The 26,862-nt window shown below is 52.3% G+C and overlaps 1 protein-coding gene across 4 annotated transcripts in view; it reads right to left on the bottom strand.

The window, feature by feature from the left end:
• JAKMIP1 (janus kinase and microtubule interacting protein 1) overlaps positions 1 to 22,271 on the bottom strand; it is a gene marked incomplete at both ends in the record, with an annotated part of 70,251 nt that extends 47,980 nt beyond the window's left edge. For 3 of the 4 annotated variants that reach the window (XM_082653814.1, XM_082653813.1, XM_082653815.1), the window contains 6 exons: positions 841 to 981; positions 1,911 to 2,057; positions 5,119 to 5,238; positions 6,038 to 6,247; positions 14,698 to 15,192; positions 22,143 to 22,271. In XM_082653814.1, the coding sequence (XP_082509940.1) occupies positions 841 to 981; positions 1,911 to 2,057; positions 5,119 to 5,238; positions 6,038 to 6,247; positions 14,698 to 15,192; positions 22,143 to 22,271 (1,242 nt within the window). The remainder of the gene's footprint in view (positions 1 to 840; positions 982 to 1,910; positions 2,058 to 5,118; positions 5,239 to 6,037; positions 6,248 to 14,697; positions 15,193 to 22,142) is intronic. The other variant, XM_082653816.1, reaches the window with a different exon arrangement.
• Between the last annotated feature and the right edge of the window lie 4,591 nt (positions 22,272 to 26,862).

Here is a 26,862-nt window from a genome sequence, read left to right on the forward strand (position 1 = left end):
GTGGGATGGAGGGAAGAAGGGATGGGTGGAGGAAGGGGACGATGGGAAGATGGATGGAGGGATGGGAGGGAGGATGGATGGGTGAGTGGAAGGAGAGAAGGAAGGAGTAGAGATAGAGAGATAGGAAAGCAAAATGAATTGGACAATTACAGTCAAAGCCTTTTCTATAATTTTGATCACTGGCTTTTCTACTTTTTGAAGATCCACTAACGGAAGCATCACATACCCCCTTGGGCAAGCAGAACACACTTTGCTTCTAAGATGCAACTAAAGCTCACTATAGATGCTCCCTTCCTGGTTCCTAAGCTCCTTCCACAAAGAGGTGCAGAATTCTCTGGGTGTAACACTCCACCTACTTAAGACATACAACCCCCTTAATGATGCCCCGCACACACACACACACACACACACACACACACAGTCTTAACAAGTCCTTCAAATTCTGCTCTGATCACAAGGTTCCAGTTTTCAAGTTCACAGTCTGCAACAACTAGGCTAGAAGAAAAGAAAATAGATTTCTTGGGGACAGATCATGCCCACTCTGTAGAGGCCAGAAGGCTCTTTTTAAAAAACTGATGCTGCTTCTCAATGGCAGCAAACTAGGGATAAGATTTGAGAAAAAGAGTAGCCATGAAAACCACTCCCAGATACCAGTGATGTCATATAAACAAGTGGAGGCTGCTTTCTGGAAGAACAAAGGGGGAAGGTGCCCATCACCAGGAGGAGCTCTGTGAGATCCCACCCTGCCAGCAGCATCGCCCTGCAGCCCTGCTGCCATTCCCGGGGCTTGGGTCTCATGCGCCCCACGGAGGGCTGTCGCTCACGCTCATGCAGACATACCAGCGAGAGATCGTCGATGACATGCTGCTGCTCCAGCACCTGCAGGCGCAGGAACTCGATTTCCTGCTCGTCCCTCGTCAAACTGAGGTCATTCAAGGAAGTGTGCCTCTTCAGGGACGCCTGTGCCGACAGCTTCTCTTTCTGCAGCCAAGGGAAGAGAGGGCACTGCAGGGCCACTCATCCACAACACTTGATAGGAAGCCACCGTGCGCGTCAGGGCATGGAGTGTGGGCTTGGGGATATGGGATGGAAGAATGGAGGGAGGGATGAGAGCCCCCAGGTCGTCAAGCTGGAGGAGTGGACAGCTGCAGACCAGAGTCAGGCCCGAGGTGTGGCTGACTGTGCCCGACGCTGACAGGAAGGGCTGGGTGGGCACTGGGGTGGGGAGAGGTGGGTGTCTGCACCAAGCCTGGAAAGCTTGGTCGCTGGGGAAAGAGAGCACGGAACACATGGTAACGACACACACTCACACCTGGACCTGCCAGGGCGTGGGAGAAGGGTGTTCTGTCTCCTGGAGCCTCAGTCTTCTCAGCTGTAAAATGGGCATGACTGACACTAGTTTAGACAATGAACCTCAGAGTATTCCTTAAACCATCAACTGCAAGACACCACCCTGACCACAAAGACCAGTCATTCTTGTTGGAGCAAATAAAAGGCCCAAATTCAAAGCACTCAGAGCAAAATTGTAATCATTCACGTACTGAGCTTCGTCAGTGCACCGGGTTTTCTGTGAGAATGTTTTACGCCATCACTCATCCTCTCCTTAAACCCACAGCACTGATATTTTCCTTCCCAGTTCACAGATGAGGAAGCTGAGAGAATGAGGGCTAGGCCTAAGGACCCTGGGTGGAGACCCACTGTCTGACTGCCCCGGGCTCTCTGTCAGGCACAGATGCCCACAGTGCTGTGAACTGTGGAGAACAGAGGCAGGAGGGACGGGTGCAGACTGAGACCGCTCGGCAGGCTTCCTGGGGAAGGTGGGTAGGAGGTGGCCCCAGGGAACGTGTACGGTGAGGGCCAGGAGCTGGAGGAGCCCGGGCAGAGACAAGGCCTCCGAGACGATGACTTACCATCTCCACGTTTTCCCGCGTGAGATTCTTGATCTTCTCCTCCATCCTCTGGATGCTCTGCAGCAAGTCCTCGTTCTTCTTGTTCATTCGCTTGTTCTTCTCCACCAGGGGCTTCAGCTGGACCTCGGTCTCACGGGAGCGTTTCAGCTGCGGCCAGACAGAGAGGGCAGCAGCTGTAAGAGCCAACCTCAGAGGCCAGTGGAGATGCCCCCTGGCCTGGAGCTGCCGCGGCTTGGGACCACATCTCCTGGGTGGTGCAAACACCACGAAGAGCCCACAGACACCTGGCTTCCAAATGCAGGCTCCCACCTGAGCCTGAGAGGGCCTCGGGCAGGGCAACAGGAGGGGGTGCAGCCCAACACGGAGGCCCAGAGACCTCCCTCAGGTCGTCCCCGCCGGCAAGCGGCCTGAGCCTCTTCCACACTTCCTTTACCTCCGGGCATAACCCCCAGAGGTCATGGGTCACATGCATAAAGGTCATTCCAGCTACCTAGCTCCTCCTGGCCACCATTCCTCTCCAGGTAGAGACCTAGCCGAAAGCTCAACACTTTTCAGACAACAGACGATCCCTTGGCCCTGCTCAATGTCAGCCTCAATGCTCAGGGCTCCATCCAGCCCTGGAGCCATGCCCTGAGTCCTCTGAGCACAGTCCCTATGACTGACGAGGTGTCCTTCCAGTCTCTCTCATCCCATCAGCATCTGAGGAACCCCTCTTGGGCCCGGGCCCTGTGCTGGGAGCTGGGTCAAAGGGATGACATGATGGGGTGACCGTCCAACAGACGGGAGAAGAGGACAAAGACGGTAACAGAGGTAAGAACACAGTGAGACAGGCGCCGGTGGACACGCCAGGCCGGGGAACCACACATCCAGGGGTTCAGAACGGACAAGAAGACGGCACGTCGCTGAGTGCAGCGGGAGCAAGGAGTCTGGGGGATGGGCAGAGCAGGGGCGGGCATGGTGAGGTCTGATTTAGGGAGCTGAGAGCTCTGCCATTTGTTTCCACCTGCAGCCACACTCCTGCCGCCCCCAGGGCTTTGAGGCAGGAGCACTCTGTGGTCAGGAATGCCTTCTAGAACAATCCATCACTCTGACTGCTGTGTGGAGGCCAGTCCAGCGAGACAGAGACATGAGAGATGACAGGCGAGGGGGAGGGGGAGCTGGGACTGGGAGGCTGCTCCATTAGAGGCGCCCACTCTTTTCCCTTCTGAGTACAGTGTCCTCCGTGACATACACTAGCTGTACGACCACGGCCGAGTTTTCAGCCTCAGTTCCCTCTTCTATAAGATGGGAATGATGGTAGTATCTGCCTCAGAGACTTGTTATGAGAACTAAATGCATAGTGAGAGTCTTCGCAGGGTCATTTTAATGGATGAAAAATATAAACAATTTAAAATATTTACCAGTATCACGACAATCACAAGAACCACTGCATCTATCAAGTACTCGCCATGTGTCCAAAACGATGTTCGGACCTTCCAGGCAACCCCTCTCATTTAGCCCTTACCACCACCCTAGGAGGGGGCCCATCCCCATCCCCATTCCACAGACAAAGAACCTGGTTACAAAGAGGTGGGGTGATGTACCACATAGAAAGTGCCAGGACCAAGAACCAAACACAAGGGACTGACTGCACACCCCTGCTTTTGGTTACCAGGCTGTGAAAGTTAAGATAAAACACTGATGGTAGCCATTAAAGTATAACATGTACCTTGACTCATACATTGTACCTCTAGAAATCTATCCTGCAGAAATAAAGGTTCAAGTCGGTAAAGACAGAAATGTATCTTCTGTGAGGCACTGTTTACAACAGCAAGGAAACGCGCAACTGCCTAAATCTTCACCAGGAGAGGAATGGTTGAATAAACCATGGTGTGTCTACACAACAGAGTATGATGCAGCGTTACAAAGACAAAGGTGGATCTCACGCATTGCTGGGGAGCACTGTAATTGACACAGCAAGTGAAAAAAGCAAGTTGCAGAACAATATTACACAGGGAAAATGTCCCGTTTGTAACCACAAAACAATAAAAAAAAGGCTCTTCGTGGGTGTCAAAATATTTGCATAAGCGTTAAAAACATGTGAGAATCACCTCGAACTGTTAACAGAAGTTACCTCATGATTTTAAGATCCCAGTGCTGGCCAGCTTATTGATTCTTACTTTAAACACTTCAGAAGGTTTGCATTGTTTCAAGCAAGATATTTTTTTTTCTAATCCACTTAGTAAACTATTTTGCCTCTCATGAGGGATTTTTTTTTAAGCTCATGAATATTTAAATGAAAAGTGGAGACATAATATTAGATGTACAGTCTGATGAAAACTATATAAAAATATGCCTTTAAAAATACTGGAAGGAAATGAATTTATTCTGATCCTGTTAAAATTGTGAAGAGGTGACACTTCTTAACATTTTTCATCTCTCATGTTTTTCAAATATACTGATACACTTACTTTCATAATAAAATTTAGAATAAAGAGAAATATTACGAGACACTTGTCAAGACATTTGTACGTGTTGACTACCACTACATAAAAATAAGGTTAATTGTTTATCCAGCAAACTTAAACATATTCAAGAAATTGCTATTCTTACTAGAGATTTATTTTTTTTTAACCAGAAGTTCACATTCACTACTTTTAAAATTAGAAATATGTGAACTTTTATGCAAAAGAAAGTAAATAGATAAGCAAAAAATAAAAATTATCCATAATCGCACCACCTAAAACAACTTCCAAAATCCAGGATGATGACAATGTATTTTTGTTCTGTAGACTGCTTTTATCATTTAATTCATTGTGAACAAATTTCTATGGCAAATAAATGTGACCTATAACATCATTCTTAATGACTGCACGCAACTCACTGCATAAATGTTCCATAATTATTTTGATCAATACTTCGGTGGGGCTTGGTTTTGTTTTGGTTTGGTTTCGGTTGCTACTATAAACAACACTGCAATGAAAGCCCTCTCCACACCCCTCACTGAACTTCTCTGATTGTCAGCTCAGGATAAATTCCTACAGAATCAAGGGCACTAACAGGTTTCCTCAACAAGTGAGTGTTAGATTTTTAATCAGGAAGAAAGGAGAAGGAAAGTAGAGAAAACCAGATGGCCTGTGCGTTAACTTCCTGTTTAGGGCGTGGTTTGTGGCCCCAGGGCTGCTTTCCTGCATCCCAAGGCGCCATCTGCCTCTTGGGGGCTGATTACCAGTTCATTCCTCTCGTCTGCCAAGAGGGTATTTCTGTCTTCCAGCTTCCGTATCACCGAATTCAGTTCAGCAATTTTTAGCTGAAATCGCCGCACATCTCGCTCGTCCATATGCTGATCCTAAAAAAGAAGCAAGATACAAACAGCTTTGAAAAAGCTTAACTGAGTCAAAGCACTCTGTGGACCCTTTGTGGAAAACTCTGAGGGCAAAGGTGAGCTCCTCACTAGGAGGACCATGCGCCATGCTGGGGCTCCCCCAAATCAAGCAACATGTGGAAAGACTTCATCTCAAAGGCGACAAGACCTCAAACCCTCCAGAGGCTCCCTGACATCTGAACGTGGTATCTGGGGACCTTCCCGTCCCAACCCCTGCCCGCCAAGCATCTCTGACAAAGGCACAGTCACAGAGTTCCAGGACGCTCCTCAAGGGCAGGCACTGTGCCCACCTCACTCACCACTGAGACGCCAGCACCTCACGTGGTGTCTGCACACAGCACACTCAACAGACACTTGAGTATTTAGTGAATGAATGAATGAGGGAATGAATGAATGAATGCAGCTTTCGCCTCCTCTGTGCCTGATAAGTACCAAGCTGTGGCCCCAGGTGCCCTCTCTGCTGGCTGAGCTCTCCTCATGGGCAGAGCTCTGCCTTTAAGTCATGTCCTGATCTGACTGGGTCCCTTTCTGAGCTCTCACTGTATACTCGGCACTCATGTTTTCATTTCTTTTCAACTGAGCTCCACGTTTGGGGAGGAAGGGGTAAGGGAGGGAAGGAAGGACGCACAGATGGATGGGAGGGAAGGGGGAGGGGTGGGGGAAAGGCAGGCAGGCAGGCAAGTTCGCCAGAAGAATGACCAGTAGGAGGAAGGACAGGTAGGTGGTCAGCTCTGAGGCGCCAGTGCTTGCATGAGCCCCTCACCTGGACACCCATGAGCTCGGTCATGTCCCCTATGCCAGGTGGGAGCTCTCTCTTTGGACTACCGTGGTACCGCTCAGCCTCTCTGACCTGAACCAACTGCTCATCCAAAGCCTCTTTCTGAAGAAGCAGCTTCTGGGTCTGCCCAGTCTGCACACCGAGTTCCTTCTCCAAGGCCAGAATCACACGATCTTTTCCCTTGATCTCATCCATCTGGAAAGAGAAAGAATAAGCATTCAATTGTAGGGGCTCGTGAGCAGGGAAAGCTCTCTTTTGCTGGCCTTAGGCCCAGGGAAAGGTTCAGCAGGTCCATGGACCTGGGGCAGCTGAACTCAGCAACACAGGACAGAAAGACACCATAGTGCACAGCCCAGGCCCTGCTCCGCCGTCACCGTCCCCAGCACAGAGGAGCACAGAGCTGTGGGTTCAACGACCTATATGGTCAACCAGACACTTACCCTCGAAACTGATCAGTGCTCGTGTCTCTCTCACCTTAATGAAATAAAGTCAAATCCTGACCTGCCAGGGCCCTCCAGCCATCACCCCCTGGCTCTCCAGCAGCTCAGCTTCTTCACAGAGTTGGTCATCCTCTCTCCCACTCCTGTCTGGCCACGTCCCCACCCCTCCAGTAAACGGCTCTTGCTAACGTCTCCAACGCTCTCCTGGCCCGCAAACTCTGAACAATTTTCCACCCTCTCTCCTTCTCACCCCGTCTGACACTGTCGCCCACTCCAGCTACGTGAACTGCTCCCACCCTCGCGCCCTCTGTGGGACTTCACTGTTTCCATCTTCTTCTCGCCCTGCCCTGGTCACCATCGAAATCTGTAGTTTCCAAGGCTTGGCTCTCTTCCCAGTCTGTATCCTCTCCTCAGCCAGCCGCATCCTCACCCATGCTAACTCCCCGTGTGCAGCTGACACTCCAACCTCCTCCCTCCGCCCTGACGTCTCTCAGGGTCCCGCGGTCAGAGAGCCGACTGGATGCTCTGGGGCCTCCAAAGCACCTCAGCCTCCCCACATTCGAGTCTCAGCGTGAGCCCCAGCTCCCCCAGCCCAGCCTCGTCCCACATTCCCTAGAGGAAACGAAGCAGAAAGAAGCTTACGGAGGAGGGAGCTTCTGCCCCGGGCCATACACTTCGATTGTTTCTGAACACAAAGCCAACAGCTGGGAAACTGCCCCAGTAAGGGTGCTATACTGGGGTGCCCCTCCCCTAAATCCATGTCCTTCCTACAACCTGAGAATGTGACCTCATTTGGAAATAGGGTCTTTGCGGATATAATTAGTTAAGATGAGGTCACAGTGGAGTCGGGTGGGCCCTAACGACTGGTGTCCTTATAAGAGGAGAGACACACAGGGAGAAGATGGAGGCAGAGACTGGAGTGATGTGGTCACAAGCCAAGGAACGCCTGGAGCCTCCAGAAGCCGGAAGAAGCAGGAAGGATCCTCCCCTATAGCCTTCAGAAAACATGGTCCTCCGACACCTTGATTTCAGACCTCTAGCTTCCAAAACTGTGAGTGAATAAATTTCTGTTGTTTAAGCCACGCAGTTCATGGTACTTTGTAACGGCAGCCCTAGGAAACTAATACAGGTGTTAAAAGAGAAAATTTCCCAAGTACTAGAGTTTCATTAATTGACAAAAACCATAAGAGTTTCAGCTACAGTGATTACTATCATCATGGGACTTAGGAATAAATTCTATCTGAGATAAGGTACATTAAAAAGTTCTGAAAAGAATACTAATGCTTTAGTAAGGATGGTTTCAACGAAATCTGGATAAAGTCTATATGACGGGGCTTTATTTAACACATACCTGTGAGTGCCCGCCACGAGCGGGCCTGTATTAAGGCAGTGTAACGTGGATACTACCTTGGTTACCCAACGTAAAGGTTAAAGCCAACTGATATAAAGCAACGTGGCACAGAGGAAAAAGCACTGTGCATGGCGTACAAAAGTATTAACTGGAGACTAATCCCCCACTGGCAAGCTGTGTGACCTCTGGCAAGTCACTCAACCTCTCTAAGCTTCAGGTTCCTCACCTGTGAAATGGAGATGTAGGAACATCCACCTGGAAGGGGAGCTGTGAGGGCTGAAGGGTACAGCAGAGACAGGCAGGCTGCTTAGGAGCAAGGCCACTGGGCCCAGACTGCCTGGGTTCTAGCCCTGATGCCACCACTTATTGGCTCTGTCACCTTGGTTTAGTTACTTGATTTCTTCCTAAGCCTCAGTTTTCGATCTGTGAAATGGGGATAATAATAGGGATGTTTTGAGGATGAAATACACTAACACATAAAAACTGCCTGGCACGCAGTAGGCATAAAATAAACATTAGCTCTAATTATAATTGCTGCATGTACATAGTAGGTCTCAATAAATAGTAGTTCCTGTCTTTCCTAGACTTTTGTTTCCATTAGGTGTGCAAATATTGAGGAAATGAATGAATGAACATTGCAGTTGTTTGAATTGTGGTTCCTAAACAGACATGTCCACATCCTAACTTCAGATATCTGTGAATGGGACCTTTTTTGGGAAAACGGTCTTTGCAGGTGTAATTAAGGATCTTAAGATGAGGAAATCGTCCTGGATTAACTGGCTGGGTCCTAAATCCAATGACAAGTGTCTTCATAGGACAAAGAGAAGACGCAGACCAAAGAAAAAAAACAGAGGGGAGGCCATTGCTGACTTAAAAAAAAAAGCACAATGTGAGAGTTGCGAGTTAAGTTTTATTGGGGGCAAAATGAGGACCGCAGCCCAGGAGACAGCGTTTCAGGCAACTCTGAGAAACTGCTCGGAGGAGGCGAGGGGAGGAGCCAGGATATAGAGGAGTTTTTGCGACAAAGGCAAAGTAGTAGGGAACGTCAAAAGATGATTGTTAATTAAAGAAAACCAGATATCTCAAGTAAAGGAATTTAGTGCTTTCCTATGTATGGGAAGATGCAAGAGTCTGGGCTCACTGAAATCATTCCTTTGATATGCACCTCAGCTACCTGGGGACAGTATCCTGTATTTTCACACCCTGAGTTTCCTCAGGGCTCACCGCTGCAGGGAGTGGCTGCAGTCTGAGGGCTGCTAGATGGCAGGTATTCTTGTCAGCCTTGAGTTTCCTCAGAGCTCACCGGCTCACGTTGAAGGGCTGCAGTCATTGATGACTGTGACATCCTTTGTTTATTGGTATGGCAGGAAATATTCCATTTATCACCATGTAAGAGGGAGGCAGAGATTGGAGTGGTGCAGCCACAGGCCCAGGAACTCTTGGAGCCATCAGAAGCTGTAAGGGCAAGGAAGGGTCTTCCCCGAGAGCCTTCAGTGGGGCACAGCCCAGCTGACACCTTGAGTTTGGACTTCTGGAGTCCAGAGCAGTGAGAGAGTAAACTTCCGTTGTTTTAAGCCACTGAGTTTGTGGCCATTTGTTAAGGCAGCCCCAGGAAACTAATACAAATGCCCTTCTCACTCATCACACTCTCAGAGGGTAACAAACTAAAGCTGATTGTAACTTGAAACATCGCTAGAGCAGAGAATGCTAGTTAGGAGCCCTGCCCTGAGGGCAGACAGAAGCTAGCTCAAATCCCCGCCCCTACCTGCTGTGTGACTCTGGGCAGACTGGGCCACCCCTCTTAGCCTCAGCTTCGGTAATGTGGGGACACTGAGAACACCCCGTCCAACTGGGGGGAGACTTCAACCACGGGAAGAATTTAGCACAGAGCCTGGCATCTTACAAGCACACAATCAATGTTAGCGGCCACTAGTAATCTACTTTAGCTCCTGCATAACAGAAGGCTATCTGATTTAAACAGCAGACCATGAAAAACTTACAAAATACAGTTTACAGAAGGCAGCAAATGGTACCCCCAACCTCCAGACTGAGGCTTTCAAGCAAAGTCCCAGAGCTCTGACAAGCTCTTTGAGTGGCCTTTCTTTAGAAGAAAAAAGGATACTCCCCAACCACCTCCCCATGACAGTTTCCTGGAACTCCAGCCAAGGGTGTGCCCGGTGCAGCTTCTCCTGCAGCAGCTGCAGAATGTGCCTGCTGCTCCCCCTGGTGGCGGTCACCCGCAGCTCCCCGCTCTTCAGAGCCGGAGGTGGGAACACCTCCCCACTGTAGGGAAGAGCACTTGATGATGCAGAAAACACTGTTGCCACTGCAGGGTTCAATCCAGAAGCAATGTGAACCAGTGAAAGTTCATTAATTGAAACCACTTAAACATGCTTTAATTAATTCAACAAATACTGAATTGAGTGCCATCAGCAGGTGCTGGGAAACACTGATGAGCAAAACAGAGTCCCCGCCCTCAGAGCTTCCATTCCAGAGGGGAGGGTAGCTGAAAACAGAATAAAAAAGTCAACATGGAGTAGATCAGAGCATGATTAATGCTAGGAGAAAAAGATAAATCGAGGGGAATCAGTGGTGCCAGTTGGGGAGGTGTTACAAGTTAACAGGTAGGGCTCCAGTCCGTCCCCCTCAGCATCCCAGCTGCACACTCCTGGCTTTGCACTGGAGCCCAGAAGCGCTGTCTCCACCACTGCATTACACTAGTTCCTCCCACAAGAAAGAACAGCATCTTAAGCAAGACATCTCTGGAAATCCAAATTCTCAGCCTGGAAGAGCACAGATTCCCCATTTATCCTAGAAAATGAGCAGAGGACTTACACCCCATCATGTGGGAAAGGTTCCCAGAAAACAGTCTCCACTAGTGGAGATGGCATCCAGGAATGGATGGACAATGTGGAATAGATTGTGGAGCCAACATTTTCTAGGTTGTCACATTTCCCCAGCCAGAGTCCTGAGGCTGCAGAGGTCAGGAGACCTGCCAGCTCACACAGCTACTCTCACTATTTGTCGACTCTGGTCTGGCCCCCAGGCTGGGCCCTTAGTGATCTTGCCCCCTGCCCTGAGGACCTGAGGAAGTGTAAACCTCTGACAATGAGCTTCTCAAGCTTCCCCAAACCCCAACACCTGAGTGTGCTGGACATTCCTGGGTTCCCTCCCAGCATCCATTTCCCCTTCTCCCACACTCCCACTCTCACCATGTGGTTCAGGAGAGGGGTGGGGCTGAAATCACTCCAAGTTCCCAGGGCAGGCCCTGATTGGCTCACATCACCTGCATGGCTCTGCCGCCTAACAGTAACTGGTTCAGGGATGGATACATGACCCAATCAGAGCCAACAGGCCTGAAGAGGGTGTTGCTAGGCCCCTCCTGTTTCTCCTTAGGAGCTAAGAAAGAGCTTCTCTCACACCCCAGTGTTCACTGCAGCACTATTTACAATAGCTAGGACATGGAAGCAGCCTAAATGTCCTTTGACAGAGGTATGGATAAAGAAGATGTGGTACATATATACAATGGAATATTACTCAGCCATTAAAAGGAATGAAATAATGCCATTTGCAGTGACATGGATGGATCTAGAGATTGTCATACTAAGTGAAGTAAGTCAGACAGAGAAAGACAAATATATGATATCACTTATATGTGGAATCTAAAAAAAATGGTACAAATGATCTTATTTACAAAACAGAAATAGAGTCACAGATGTAGAAAATAAACTTATGGTTACCAAGGGGGAAAGGGGGGAGGGATAACTTGGGAGATTGGGATTGACATATACACACTACTATATATAAAATAGATAACTAATAACAACCTACTGTATAGCACAGAGAACTCTACTCAATACTCTGTAATGACCTATATGGGAAAAGAATCTAAAAAAGAGTGGATATATGTATATGTATAACAGCTTCACTTTGCTGTAGAGCAGAAACTAACACAACATTGTAAATCAACTGGGCTGTTTCCTGTGAGGATGTGGGGTCTGGCACAGTGGTGGCATCTCACCAGCACACTGAGAGCTCAGAGCCTGAGAATGATGCATCAGGGGACACAGCAGAGCCTGAGAAACCTGGGTCCGGGGTGACATCATTAGTGCCACTGGGGCTATGCCTGAGGCTAGTCCTGCTACTTCAGTCATGAGAGCCGGCAGACTCATGGTTTAAGCTAGTGTGAGGTGGAATTTCTGTCCCTTGCAACCATAAGATTCTAGCTGACATACAGTTAGGGAAAGAACAACAGTCTGGATGACGTCTATCACTTTTTACTTACGTGCTAGTGTGAGCTCGGGACTACATTGGTACTTAAGAGACACTCTCTCTCTCAGTCTTCAAAAGACCCTCAAAGTAGACATTATTTACTCCATCTTACAGATAAGCTTGAGGCCCTGAGAGGTGAATGTGCCCACACACTAGTCAGAAGCAGATCCATGATTCAGACTCGGGTCAGCCCCTGCAAAGCCCTCACTATGCCCTCTCTCAGCCCCAGAGGCACAGAATCTAAGCATTTCTCAGCAGTCACATCCATCAGGACACTCGTCTCAGTGAAAACCTCAGTTTAGTCAGCTCCCAACGAACCCACCAATTTGTGAATAAATGTTAGTTCCACTTCATTTGCAAAGTTTGGAGCATCAAAGAATGAAAAAGAAGCTGCTACCCCAAGATCCATTCTCGTCTCCTCCTTGGTACCTGTAGTTGGGTGAATGGTGTCCCCCTCAAATTTCATGTCTATTAGGAAAATCAGAATGTGATCCTATTAGAAATAGGGTCTTTACAGATATAACTAAGATGAAATCATAACAGATGGCGGTGGGCCCTAGATCCAGTAACTGGTGTCCTTATAAGAAGACGACAAGACACAGCCACGTGGGGAAGAGAAGGCCATGTGGAGGCAGAGGCTGGAGTCATGCAGCTGCAAGCCGAGGAACGCCAAGGATTCCCGGCAACCACCCAAGCCTGGAAGAGGCAAACAAAAGGTTCTTCCCTGGAGCCCTCAGAGGGGCACAGCCCTGCTGATACCTTGTTTTCAGACTTCTAGACTCCAGAGCTGCGAGAGAATAAATTCCTGTTGTTATAAGCCACGGAGTTTGTTATAGCAGCCCTAGGAAATGAACAGAGTGCCATACCAGGATTTATTAGGAGCTGCCATGCATTTCCCAGCTCCCCTCGCAGCTGGGTGAGGCTGAGCAAGTAACTTCCGGCCAAAGAGACGGAAGTGGAGGTATATAGAACCTCCAGAAAGAAAAGTGCTTTTAAATGAAGACCATACCCTCCTTCATCTGCCCTCCTATTGCCAACCTGGGATGCAGATGTGATGGCTGGCACTCCATGGCATGAGGGGCCATGAGGACCATGGCCACATCCCAGAGCCCCTTCTGAGAGAAGAGGTAAGAGGCCCTGTGGCCTACCCTACTCTGTGGAGCACTTTACAGATTTTGTATATGAAAGAGAAATAACTTCCAGATTTTAAGCCCCTGTGTATTGGGGGGAGTCTTCTCAGACCTAATCCTAACTGGTCTAAAGAATGTGTCCAATAGCCCCACGTTGACCATAATTGCCTTTTCTTCTTGACTGTTTCTTAAGAGGCATGTTAAATGTGTAAGTGGAAGCCTGGAAGCCTTTTGCATTTCTAATCCAATCCAGCTGACAAAGAAACAAAACGCAGGCCACTTTCTGAACACATTGCCAAGAGGCCTGTCTGACAAGGGACATTTATCAAATGCGTGGAAAACTGGAGAAATGGACATTTATTCTTTTCACTCTATTCTCCTAAGTGGCCCCCACACACTGAGACTACCTGAGCTGGGGATACTTCTGTTTGGCACTGAAATGGAAACAGACACCAAGTCCTTGGTTCGTTTTAAATTAAGCTCAGTCTGTCTCTTGTGCAAATACTTGTTTTTTCCCCATTTTATTTACCTTAAATATACATTTCCTGTAACAGAGGAACACATTTTACATGTCTCCTATTACACAATCTACAAGCTGCGGATAGATGCTTTAGTTAACTTAATTCTCGTAATGCGGTAACAGATACGTGATTATTTCTCCTTTTGTAGGTGAGGCACCAGAGGCTTAGGGACCGTAAGCAACTTGCTTGGGCTCACACAGCTAACGAGTGAGGGAGTCTGGATTCACACCCAGAAGAGACTTTCTCCAAAGCCTTCTCTTCCTATTATGTGATAACACCGCCCCTACACACACAAAGGGAAAAGGGGCTGGGGAATACTTCTGAGAACTTAGTATCGGTATGTGCTTAGATTTTCTATACATTAGACATTTAAAATCAGTGCATCTCTTCTGCCATTCTTGGTACTGGCTTGTTAAGCTGTGAACTGATGCTCTGTCACTGACTGGTGACCAGTCTAGGATGGACAGCTGGACCAGGCCTCCAAAAAGAACACCTGGTCCTTCTGCCTCCAGTCCTTAAATTTCTTAGGTGTCTTCCAGAGACAGGAGAGACCTGCCAAAGCTTCCATTCCACACCCAGGATGGCAGGGGCTTTGTTGGAACCCCAGGGTCTAGAACCATACCTGGAGCACAGTGGGTCCCCAAAACTCGGCATTTACTGCTCCGTGAGGGAGGACTGGGGCACTTGCTTGTGGAGAGGACACGGCGCATGCGTCATGGAAGGATGGGCTGCGTGTGTGCGGAAGGAGGGCTTGCATGTGTGCAGGGAGGACAAGTTGCTTGTGCGTAAGAGAGAGCAGGGTGCGTGTGTGCAGGGAGGATGGGCTGCGTGTGTGCAGGAGGGCTTGCATGTGTGCAGGGAGGATGGGCTGCGTGTGCGGAAGGTCAGGTACGCACTCGAGCCGGTGAGGGGGAGAGGGCAGCGCACTTACCAGCCGGCGGATGTCGCGCTCGCACTCGCGCTTGATGCGGTGCACCTCGTCCTGGTGCGCCTGGTAGGCAGCGCGCAGGTCTGCCGCCTTGGCCTTGTCGGCCTGCATGCAGTTGCTGAGTGCCTCCTCCGCCTGCTTGCGTGCCGCCTTGAGCTCCAGGATCTCCTGCTGCAGCCGCAGGCGCTCGCCGTCGAAGGCCCTGCGCGCCTCTTCACGCGCCTCGGCCAGCAGCGCCGTCTTGACCTTGTCGGCTGCACCATCGCGCAGCACGTTCAGCGTGGCCTGCAGCCGCTGCAGCTCACCCTCCTTGATCTTGGCCGTGCGCGCTGCCTCCTGCTCGTGCTGGCGGATAAGCACCTCGCGCAGCGCCTGCAGCTCCTTGGTCTTCTCCTCGTGCAGCTTGGCCCTGAGCTCCGAGATGTAGGCCGTGTGTCGCCGCTGCTCCTGCTCGCGCTCCAGCTTGGCCTCCTGCAGCCGCTCGCGCAGTTTGCCCACCTGCAGCCGTGGGGGGAGAGCCAGTCAGGGTCCGGGCTGGGGGAGCCGGCCAGGCCTGCCGCCACCTCCCCGTGTCCCTTCGTGTGTGACAGGCCCCTGAGACCCTCCCCCGGTCCCCGCTCTCCAGTTCCCCCTCCTGCCACCTCCATCAGTCCCACGCAGAGTCTTCCCTACTATTTTGTTGAGATGTTCCCAGCCGTGGAAAAACATCTGAGGGTGTTGGAGAGGAGAGTAAGGCTTTAACATCCCTTCCAATTTGGAGATTTACGAGGAAGGACAGTTTATCAGTCACAAAATATGCCGCGCAGAAATCATCTGTCTCATCAGAGCAGAACAGATTGTAAACCAGAAACACATTTCCAGTGCCCATGCCCTGAACTCTGGAGTTAGAGGAGGCCGAGCAGGTGGACGTAGAGAGGGGCAGGGGTGGAGGTGCCCTCACTGCTGAGTGGCTCTCCTGCCCGGGCTGGGGGCTTCTGTGACCCTCCCCCCCACATGAAGCTCTCACAGCAGCCAGGAAGGAGGTAACTGCTTTGCCACAAGGCAGCCGAGCATCAGAGATGCGCCGCTGGTGACCTGCCTGGGATGAGGGGCTGCCAAGGGGCAGAGCCAGGCTTCACCCCCAGGAGCCCGGCCCCAGGGCCAGTGCTCTGCGGGTGCCAGGCTGCTAACCCCACCAGAAGGTATTCGTCTATTCAGCAAAAAAAAACATTATTTGTAAAATATGCCAAGGGAGTGTCTTCTTCAAACACTCCAAAAGGCTTTATTCGATCTTTTTATTTCAAATATCACACAATTACACACATTCCACAGGAACCCATTCGTTTACTAAATTACAGCAATCTCCGAAGAACAGAAACCAATGTGTCTCTCATGGATGAGCTGCTTCCAAGGTGGCAACATTTCCCCCAGACCACAGTCTACAGAACACCAACATGCTGAAATTAATTTTAGGTGAGGAGTTTTACGATGTCACTCGGGTTGATAAATCCTTACTCATAACAGCAGGGAAAGGAGCAAATAAACCTGGCCAGGCAAAGATACAAGATCAATGTCTCCTTACATCAAACACGCATAATCACAGAAATAAAACAAGGACCAGCCCTGTCAGAGGGCTCATCTCACCCAAGATCTAGAATTGGCCTCTTCCTAAGGGGTTGAGTGCCAGGAAGCCAGAACTTTAAATATTTAACATGATCTCCCCAGGGAGGAACTAAATGCTTCTGGCATTCTCCTTCTAAGGAGGCAACACTGTTCTAACTTTCTGGGATGCTGACGGTGATTTGAAGTCAAAGGGATGGGATCTTGTCAGAATCCGAATCTGCACTGACGAGTGCATTTCCCTCTGCAAACTACTTAACCTCGAGATGGTTAATGTTACGTGTCAACTGGGCAGGGCTGTGGTACCAGGTCATTCGGCCAAACACCAGTCTAGATGTTGCTGTGAAGGAATTTTTAAGGATGTGATTAACATTTAAATCAGTAGACCTGGAGTAAAGCAGATGACCCTCTATAATGTGGGTGGGCCTCACCAAGTCAGTTGAAGGCCTTCAGAGAAAAGACTGAGGTCCCCCAATGAGGAAGGAATTCTGCCTCGTTACTGTGAGATCAGTGCTCGCTCGGATTTCCAGCCTATCTGCCCCGCCGATTTCAGATTTGTCAGCCTCCGTGACCATGTGAGCCACCTTCTTGAAAACACCAAATCCCCCTCCATCTCTCTCTCCTACTGGTTCTTCTTCTCTCTGAAGAACCCTGACTATACAGACCTCCCAGAGCTTCCTGACCCTTCCCTGGGAAACAAGGCTATCAACAGCTGCCCCTTAAAGACTGTTGGGAGGAGGAAAGCTGAAAGCGGATGAGCGGATAAAGGGGAGTTTGGTCCCAGGCAGTAAAGGAAGGAGGAATGCGGCCAGCGTGAGCAGAGGCGTGTGCAGGGCAGCCTGGGCGAGGCCGGGCCTGCCCCTGGGAGGGGCAGAGGGGGCCAGCTGAGATGGGCCAGGTGACACCCGTGTGTAGGGCAGGGAGGCTAACAGTGGATGGGCTGCGGGAGAAGGCCCTGCTGGGTCCCACCAGCTCTGCCTAGAAAAGCTGAGGGCCGAGCCCAGGCGCCATGAGCCAGGTGTGGCACAGTGAGGCGGGGTGGCCCCTGGTGGGCACAGAGCACCCGCTCCTTACTCCATTGAGTGGAGCAGGTCTACGAAAGTCATGTGCCACTTGACTCGCCAGCTGCCTCCAAGCTGTGCCCCGCCCCCAAGTCCAGAGGTGCAGCAGGAGAGAGGGGCCCTTACCAGCCTTGCCTCAGCGCCTGGGCTCTAAATGTGGCAAGAGCAAAGTGACCAACAAAGGGCAGGCATCTAAGTGGGAGGGGCTGGCCTGGAGAACTCTGAGGCAGCACCGCCAGCGCCCCCTGGGCAGAGTGAAGTCAGCCTCCACTTGGCTCCTTCCCCAGCTCCTCAGCCCATCTGTCAGCGCTGGGTCTCCACTTCCAGGCCTAGACCACTCTTCCCCGTTCCCTGCGACCACCCTGGTCCAAGCCAGCGGCAGCAGCCCTCTGCCAGACCGTGGCAGTCACCTTCTCACCCATCGCCCTGCCTCTGCCCCCGCACACTCGCCCTTTAGTCCTTCCCAGCGGCCAGCACAGGCCTCTGAACACACACGTTAGAAGGTTTCCCTCTACTGCCCTCTGAATCCACGGGGTGAGGGTTAACCGTTCTGAAACCACTAGAGTGCTGAATAACTAAGTAAATGGGTGGTGGGGTCAGGCCCTCCCCGCTGGAGGGAGGACAGATGAGCCAGGGGAGAAGGCCAGAGGATCCAGGTGCTAGTGGATTAGCCTGGGGACATCGGTAAGAACTCATGTTTAACTTAATATACATATAGATGCTACATTTAGAAATATTTTAGATATGTACACATACACGGTTAGTATATACGCATACACTTCCTTGCTCTGTCAGCTAAGCCTAGAAGCAACGACATGCCAGCAGCGGTGAGCACACCCAGTGCCCAGATCCTGGTTTCTCATGCCATTCTCTAATAAGTGGGACCAGGGCTCCTTGGAGAAATGAGTGGCTCTAGGACTGGGGCAGGGAATACATGAGACGAACCTGGAGCACCTTACAGGACTGGAAAGTAAGGGTGTACCCAAGAATAAATTAATAAATAAATGCCACAATGATGGGGTGCAAAGGAACACAGGGGTCAACTGAAAGAGATTCCCGTGGCCAAAGCTAGAACAGTCTGAGCAACAAAATAAAGTACTTTTGGATTATAAGCCGAAGTGTAAAATAGTGTTCATAGTGATATAAATGACTGAACTGATACACGTAAAAATACGAAAGAAAACCAAAAACACCCTCGAGGGCTCTGTGGCATCCAGCATACAAGCCCACATCCTCCCCGGCCCACAGGACTGACCCCGGCTGATGGCTCTCCGGTCCTCCTCCCTGACCACCCAGCTCAAGCCACGTCCCTGGCTGCTGCACCTCAGACATGCAGGCACCTTCCCGCCTGCGGCCTTTCCCCAAGCCGGCCCTTCTGCCTGGAATGCTCCCAGCCAGGCCTCTGCAGGACCTGCCCTCCCACCCCCTGCAGCACCCCTTTGCTGACCACCTCCCAAAAGAGCCACCCCCACTGCAGCCCCACGACTCTCCACCAGCTTCTGATGCTTTACTTTCTTGGCACTTTTCACTATGGAATAAATATTACATGTTAATCTCCTGGCCTTCGTTCCCTACCTCCCCCATTAGATACTAGCTCCAGGAGAGGACCTCCAATGTAGATCCAGACCAGAGTGGGCTGCTCATTGCAAGAACGAATGAATCACCAGCTCAGTGCTGACCACTGCCCTCTCTGCCCCCACCCACTCCAGGCCATGGGCCTCAACAAGTCAGGGTCTCTGCCCCAGTGGCCTTGGCACGCTGATTGGTGCTGCGCATACTCCCAGGTGATGCCAGACACTTGGAACGGTGTGAGCCCTGCTCCCTTTTGTGCCAGCCAGCAAAATCCTTCAGAGCCAGCTCCAGACCACCCCTGCAAAGCTTTCTCGGGCCACTCTGACCGTTGCATGGCTTCCTAAAATCTCTGGTGCAACATGCCAAGTACTGTCATCCGGCTAGCTCCCTGAGTATCTGAGCACCCAGCCTGCCTGAGGGCAGGCCGTTTCTGAGTCACTTCTAAACGCCCAGCCCAGGCCCAGAGCACAGGCACGGGGCGGGGGGCTGGGGGCTCGATGAATGTGTGGATGAACCAACAGGTACGTTCCCCACATGCCCTCGCCCTGCGGTGTTCAATGGGGACTCCTCTACTCAAGTAACAACACTGTAAATACCTCAGCAACAGTTATCATGAGATCATATAGAAACAGCAGTTAAACGCAATCACAAAGTTTACACTTATGTTTCTCATACCAGCCAGTAAGCACATTGCTGAATTCTCTGAGAACAGAAACTCTCCCAGTGGCGGCCTGGATAACACCCCCGGCAGGGCCACGGGGTGGCTGGACTGAGCAAACGGGCAGCCAGGGCACGTAGAGGCAGGAGGTGCCTGGGGAGGCACAGACTGGGTTTCTTGTAGGCCTGGCTTCCAACCCAGTGCCAACACCTGTGTGACCTGTGACTGTGCACACCTGCTGTGACGGGCTGAACTGTGTCCCCCCAAATTCCTGAGTGGCCGTCCTAACCCCCAGACACTCAGAATGTGACTGTATTTGGAGACAGTCTTAAAAGAGGTTACTAAGTTAAATGAGGTCATGGGGGTGGGTCCTGATTCAATACAACTGGTGCCCTGACAAGAAGAGATTAGGACACGGATGCACACAGAGAAGAGCATGTGAGGACACAGGGAGAGGGCGGCCGTCTATAAGCCAAGGAGAGAGGCCTCAGGAAAAACCAACCCTGCCCACACCTTGATCTCAGACTCCCAGCCTCCAGGACTGTGAGGAAATAAATCTCTGTTGTTGAACCCCTACCCCGGTTTGTGGTACTTTGTTACGGCAGCCCAGCCACCTCTCCTCTCCAACCCTCAGTTTGCCCACCTATAAAGTGGGGAAAGCCACATCTGACCTCACAGGTCACTATGAGGGTCAGGAGGCCCTCTAAGGTACCTGGTGTGGCCTGTGTAGCAGAAACGTGTCTGCCAACCGCTGAGTAACTACATGTGACAGGCAGTGCCCAGGCTCCGGATATGACTCTCTCATTTATTCCTTAAACAACCCAGGGAAGCAGACACATCAGATGTCCCCATTTAAGAGATAGGGAAACTGAGGCATAAGGCAGCTACCTGGCTTGCCCCAAGGCCTCAAGGCGAGTTAGGTGGTGGAGGTGGGACGGAGACCTGGCCGAATGACGTTGGCTGTGCGGCTTTCCCCATAACCACAGCTGCTGCTGCTACTGCCTGGTCAGCCCCTCTAGGCCCAGCTGTGCAGCTGACAACCCAGGGGATCCTGGCAGGCAAATCCTTCCTGAGCTGGACAGGATGTGGACAGGCTGGCACCACCAGCAACTGTGCTGAAACACCTTGGCTGCACTGGCCCTGGAACTCTGAGCGTCTGGGGATGGGAGGCAGCACATGTGTCCGCAAGCTCCAGGAGCCCAGTCTTCATCGCCCCAGGTCGGGGGCTCTGCCTCTGCTCTCCATGTAGCTGTCTTGAGCTGGGGTCAGAGCCAAGGACCAAGCCCCAGCCCCCTCCCCACCCAGGAGCTGGACCCCGCTCAGCACTGCAGCTCTCAACCAGACACCTGCTGCCATCCCCCAAGCAGCCCCTCCCCTCCCTCAGGTGCTATGGGCAGGGCCGGAGGGTACCTTCACGGTTGGGGTATAAGGCCAGCCCCTCCGTCGGGCCCCCCAGGAGCAAGCCCTAACCCCGTCCTCCTTCTCTTCTCACACGAATGGCGGCTCCATCCTGCTAGGAGAGCACCTCCACCCCGCCTGCTTCTGCCCTCAAACCACCCAGGTCAGAACCACACCAACAAGGAGGGCTGGGGCAGCGCCCAGGCACCGGATGGGCTTTTCTTGCTTACATTACCTAAGATCTTTAAGACAACCTTAAACTGGGTGGTTATCGTGATGCCATGTTACACGTGAGAAAACGGAGGTTCAGAGGCTTTATGTCACTTGTCTAAGATCGTGAAGCCAGTCGGGGGTCAAGGTGAGGTCTGAAGCCAGGTCTGCATGGTTAGGAAGCCTGGGCTCCTCCCACTGTGACTGGCTGCCCATCACGCCGACACTTTGATTGGCACCCAACGGGGCATCGTACTGACTGGCTCCAAAGCTCATACCTGCCTTACGAGAGCAAAACAGCTCCCATCACAGAGCCAGGCTCCAAATCAAGCCCTTTATGTCAGGGGTCCCCAACCCCCAGGCTGTGGACCGGTACCGGTCCGCAGCCTGTTAGGAACCGGGCCGCACAGCAGGAGGTGAGCGGCGGGCGAGCGAGCGAAGCTTCAGCTGGCGCTCCCCGTGGCGGCTCCCCACTGCTCGCGTTACCGCCTGTACCCTACCCCTGACCCTGTCCATGCAAAACCCATCTTCCACGAAACCGGTCCCTGGTGCCAGAAAGGTTGGGGACTGCTGCTTTACGTATTGATATACGTATTTACATCCTTACTCCTGCCCACCGGCCCATCAGGTGGTACTGTTATGATCCCATCTTGCAGGTGAGGGAAATTACGGTGTGGAGAGTGAAGTACCTTGTCCGAGATCAGAGCCAAATGTCGGGGAGGGTCGGTGGGGGGCGGGTAGCGGACAGGATTCGCATCCAGGTGGTCTCTGTACCACCACTGATGTTATACCCATTTTAAAGTGAGGCAAGCTGAGGCTCAGAGAGGTGGAGCGCCCAGCCCCACCCCAGCCCTGGGACACACCCTTCACACTTCCCTCGGGGGCAGTCTGTCCCCCGGGAGTTCACAGCCCACCCCTCACTTGAGCCAGGAGGCCCTTGTCCCTCCCACCTTGCTCTTTTCCTGCTGGAACTCGATCTGAACGCTGGTCAACTTGGCCCGCAGCTCCTCGTTGGCCATCTGCACCGCGTCCACCTCCATCTCAGGCTTCTCGCCCTTGCTCCGGCCTTTCTTAGACATGCTTCCTCTCAGGTTGAAACGCTGAGATCCTGTGCTCACTCCCGCCAGCCAGCAGGCGCCGCTCCCAGCTCCACCGCACTAATCAGTCTCACAGGGCTCAGCTCCTCTGCGTAAACCACCATCACTTGGGATCCTGGGGGAGGAAGGAAGCCAGGTCAGCAGAGAGAGCGGGCCGGCGCCCCCTCGCCTGGGGCACTCAAACACGATGGCAGGCAGCGTTTGCCGATGCCTCCCTCCCTGATCCGGGCACCTGCTCACCCCAAAGATGGCCCACCATTCACAACACTGACCTAGGGCTTCTCCAACAGGGGCCGCATCAGAATCACTTGGAAGCTTGTTAAGACGGAGTCCTGGGCCCACCCCCAGGAATCTGATTTGCACGTCTCCCAGGCTCCCAGGTGAGGCTCCCAGGTGACCACCCCTCATTGAGTAGCTCTGTCTGGTCCAGTCCCGGCCTCATCAAGATGAGACCATGCCATCTAAGCAACTATAGACCTCGATCTGCAAGTGTAACTGGGCCTCGGTCACCCTGGTGCTTGATTCACAGGCAGGATTCTGGGGGAGCACAGAGCTCAAAGCTTGAGGCCTGTGGGGAGGGGGCCAGGGATGTCTCATCCACACACCCAGGTGATTCAGGAGCAGAGTGTAAGGACCGCACTCTGAAAACTGGGCTTTTTGACTCACTAAAGGTTAGTGGTTCCCTCCCCACCCCAAGGACTAGCACAGCACTGGTTGCCCAGAACTGCTAGCTCTGGGCCCAGTTTTGGTGCCCAAGCCAGCCTGGGGGAGTAGCACAGCCCCTGGAGGAGGTGACAGCCAAGCATGGTGCTCTGCAGGCCTCCAGGCCTCTGTGCCTGCCTGGCCAGGCCTGAGCTGGTCAGGCGGCCAACGGGATGCCCTGATAAGCTAACGGCCCCTCCCGCACTCACATTTCCCTGGGGGACCCCAGACCTTCCATTTGGTAGGGCTGCCCTCACAGCCCACACGGTGTCAAAGCCAAAGCCATTAAAATCAGGCCCTAGTGACAGCTAGTAGCACTGTGTATTGTCACCCCACAGAACACGGCACAGCACAGTGTTGACAAAGAAGCCCGAGAGTCTCAGCAAGGAGATGTGACTGCTCGATGCTACACCACGGGGAGAGAAGAGCCGAGAAGGTGCGCTCCAGAAGTTATACTCAGCGCCGGCCCTGCGCTAGCCCTGGGATGCGATGGAAGGCCAGACAGCGTCCCAGCCATCATAGAACTTTCTAGCCAGGGAGACGACTACGGAAATGAATACATAAAATAACTCTGGATTGGGATTGGCGTTGGAAAGAAATAGTAAACAGGGTATTTGAGACCTCTATCAAATATTACCCAAGTCACTGGCAGAGGGAGACAAGGGGAGTAAACTGCCCGACCACATGGGGCCTAGAGACCATGGACAGAGTCAAGGCCAGGTACAGAATGTGCAGCCCAGTGCAAAATGGAAATGCGAGGGTGTTGTTCAAAAGCTATTCAGCTTTTCATGACCACGACACTGAGCATTAAACCAAGAGTGAAGCCCCCTGACGGCCTCTACAACCACACCACGCACCGGCGATGCTGGCCCCGGACAGAATTTAAGCGCAACTCTGAGGATGCTTGGTTGGGCAGCAGGTCCCGAGCAACAGGGCTCAGCTTTGGGCTGATGAGGACCACAGTGGGCTGAATGATGGTCCCCAAAAGACATGTTCACATCCTATTCCCCGGAACCTGGGAATATGCCCTTATTTGGAAAAAGGGTCTTTGCAGATGTAATCAAGTTAAAGATCCCAAGATGAGATCATCCACGATGAGGGTGAGTCTTAAATTCAGTGACATGCGCCCTTGAAAGAGACACAGAGCAGAGAGCACGCAGAAGGGAAGGCCGTGTGAAGAGAGAGGGGGGATTGGAGTGATGCAGCTGGAGGAGGTCGGGGGGTCCTCTCCTAGAGCCTCCAGAGTGAGCAGCACCGCGCCGACACCACTGACACCGCCAGATTTTGGACTCTGGCCTCCAAAACTGTAAGAAAGTAAATTTCTGTCGTTTTAAGCCTCTCCATTTGTGGAAATTCTTTATGGCAGACACCGGAAAGGAATACACTGGGCATGAAGGGAAAAACGCTCGTGGGACACATTCAGCACTCTGTTGAATGACTTAAGATAGCCAGCTTCTCAGCACTGAGCCCTGCTTCTTTCCCTGCTTCCTTTCACATCAGTAATAAGCCAGCTCATGCCACACCACAGGCAAATCCCCTGTCCCTCACTCGGAGCCTACTATCTCATGATTTACACACAGTGCTAGCAAGCTGTGCTGTCTGTTCTCCCAGCCCAGAGCAGAAGGAAACTAAAAACCGGCAGACGGTGTTCTGCAAAAGGCAAACACGCAGATAGGAGAATGAAAAGAGAGCAAAGATTTTTCTACCATACCTTCCCCCCCAAAAAATAAGAGAGTAAAATAATAATTACTTTTATTACCTTCAGTATTACCTTTAATACGTAAAAAGCCTGCAAGGCCTAAAATATTAACATTCTTAGGACACCTCATTCTCCAATTACAGCAAATTAATAAGGTGCTACCTGTCCAGACTCTTCTTATACAGTGTTGGTGCAAGAGAGTCAGTGGGAGTTTAAAAAAAAAAGTTCACGAGATGTAATAAATAAAGTCAGCTGAGTCGGGTTTTCCTAACACACATTCTGGGCTCTGGGGCTCAGGGCTATAAAGTGGACCCAGAAGGAGCTGGGCTCAGTCGCTCAGCCCAGCTCCGCCACCAGCCTCTGTGCTCTCCTCACCCAGGACTCTCGAGCCATGAAGTGGAGCGGGCTGCGCAGGGGTGGTGTGGGCGCCAGGGCTGCCACCACGGCTAACCCCAGAGCAGGCTGCCTGCGGCCACGGTGCCGGGGCCTCTGCGTCCCGTGACAGACCCTGGCAGCCCGGAGCTGGCACGTCTTAGAAATGACGACAGAACAGCACATCTGGCAGCGCTCAGCTCCCTGGGCCCTGCTCCAAGCTCTCTGTGTGGCGGCTCGGTCCTCACCTTGACCCCGGGGCTCCTGACCATCAGTGTCCGGCCACCAAGCCTTGTTCCCACCAGTTCTCAGAGGTGTCCCCTCCTCCCAAGGCTCTGGCCGTCCCGCTGGCCTGTGGCCTCCCCTGTCTCCTGGCCTGCACACTGCCTGCCCCCCCAGGCTCCAGGGGCAGTGGGATGACCCTCCTCGCCGCTCCCTGCTGACAACCTGCAGGGGACAGTGCCCGTGGCCACAGAAAGCAGCCCTCTGTGCTGGGCCCTGATCCACTGCCCGGCCCCCGTGGGCCACACCTGCCGTCCCCTGCCGTCCTCAGCCCGTGCCCCTCCCTGCCTGACAGGGCCACCTCCTAACTGTGCCCAGCACGCGACTCCGGCCACACCTCCTCCGGCAGCCCTCTCCGCCCCACAGGCAGGGTCAGGGTGCCCCTGCAGCCCGAGCCTCACCAGATTGACTCTCAGCCACCATCCAGGGCCACGAGTCCAGCAGGGTTGGGGCCGCCACAGGAGACAGAATCATTTTACTGATGGGGAAACTGAGGCCCAGACAGATCGGAGGCCTGCCTGGGGTCACAGGGAGGGGGGCCCAGTGGGGAGAGGAGAACTCACCACTCCCCTGAGCCCACCTGGCAGTCGGCAGAGCTTGCCTTGAGCTGTAGAGGCTGTGGGGTGGGCACCGCCCCACACGGACCCCACGGGCCCGGCCCCAGCTCACTGGGGCGCCCTCGGCTCCCATGGCCCCCACCGCCGGGCCAATGATGTCATTCATCACAGCAGCTGGGCTCCCCTGCCTGGGCTGGCTGACCCCTCACCTAGGACCCTCTCATCCCAGGGGCCACCGGAGCCAAGACTCTGCCTAGCTCCTCCCTACACCGAGGGCCACCCGTTCCCACTGAGCTGGGGCTCAAGCCCCTTGCTGCCAAGTCTCCCAGCCGCGGACTCTGCAACCACAGGGCCTGCGCTGTGCTGACCTCCTTTTCTAGTTCAGGTTATACATTTTGTACCCAACAAACATCTGAGGGTCCCTCTAGTGACAGGGAGGGGTGGCTTCTGTTAATGTTCTACATACACCACACACCACACAAACGCACACACACCACAATGCATACATCACACAGAAGCACACACACAATGCACACACCACACATATACACCACAGAGAAGTGAGTACACATACGCACTGCTAAGGACTGAATGTCTCTCTCCAAAATTCGTATGTCGAAATTCTAATGTCCGATGCGATGGTATTAGGAGGTGTGCCTTTGGGAAAAAGTTAGATCGTGAGGGTGGAGTCCTCGTGAATGGGATTAGTGCCTTTATAGTCTCTGCCTTGTGAGGACTCAGCAAGAAGGCAGCTGTCTACAAGCCAGGAAGAGGGCTCCCATAAGAACCTGAGCATCCTGGCACCGTGATCTTGGACTTCTAGCCTCTACAACTGTGAGAAATAAATGCCTGTTGTTTAAGCCATGCAGTCTGTGGAGTTCAGTTATAGCATCCCAAGCTGACGAAGACACACATACCACACCACAGGCATCAAACACCCCAAGCTGACGAAGACACACAT

The sequence above is a fragment of the Grampus griseus genome, assembly GCF_964374135.1.
Source record: "Grampus griseus genome assembly, chromosome: 4".
NCBI lineage: Eukaryota > Metazoa > Chordata > Mammalia > Artiodactyla > Delphinidae > Grampus > Grampus griseus.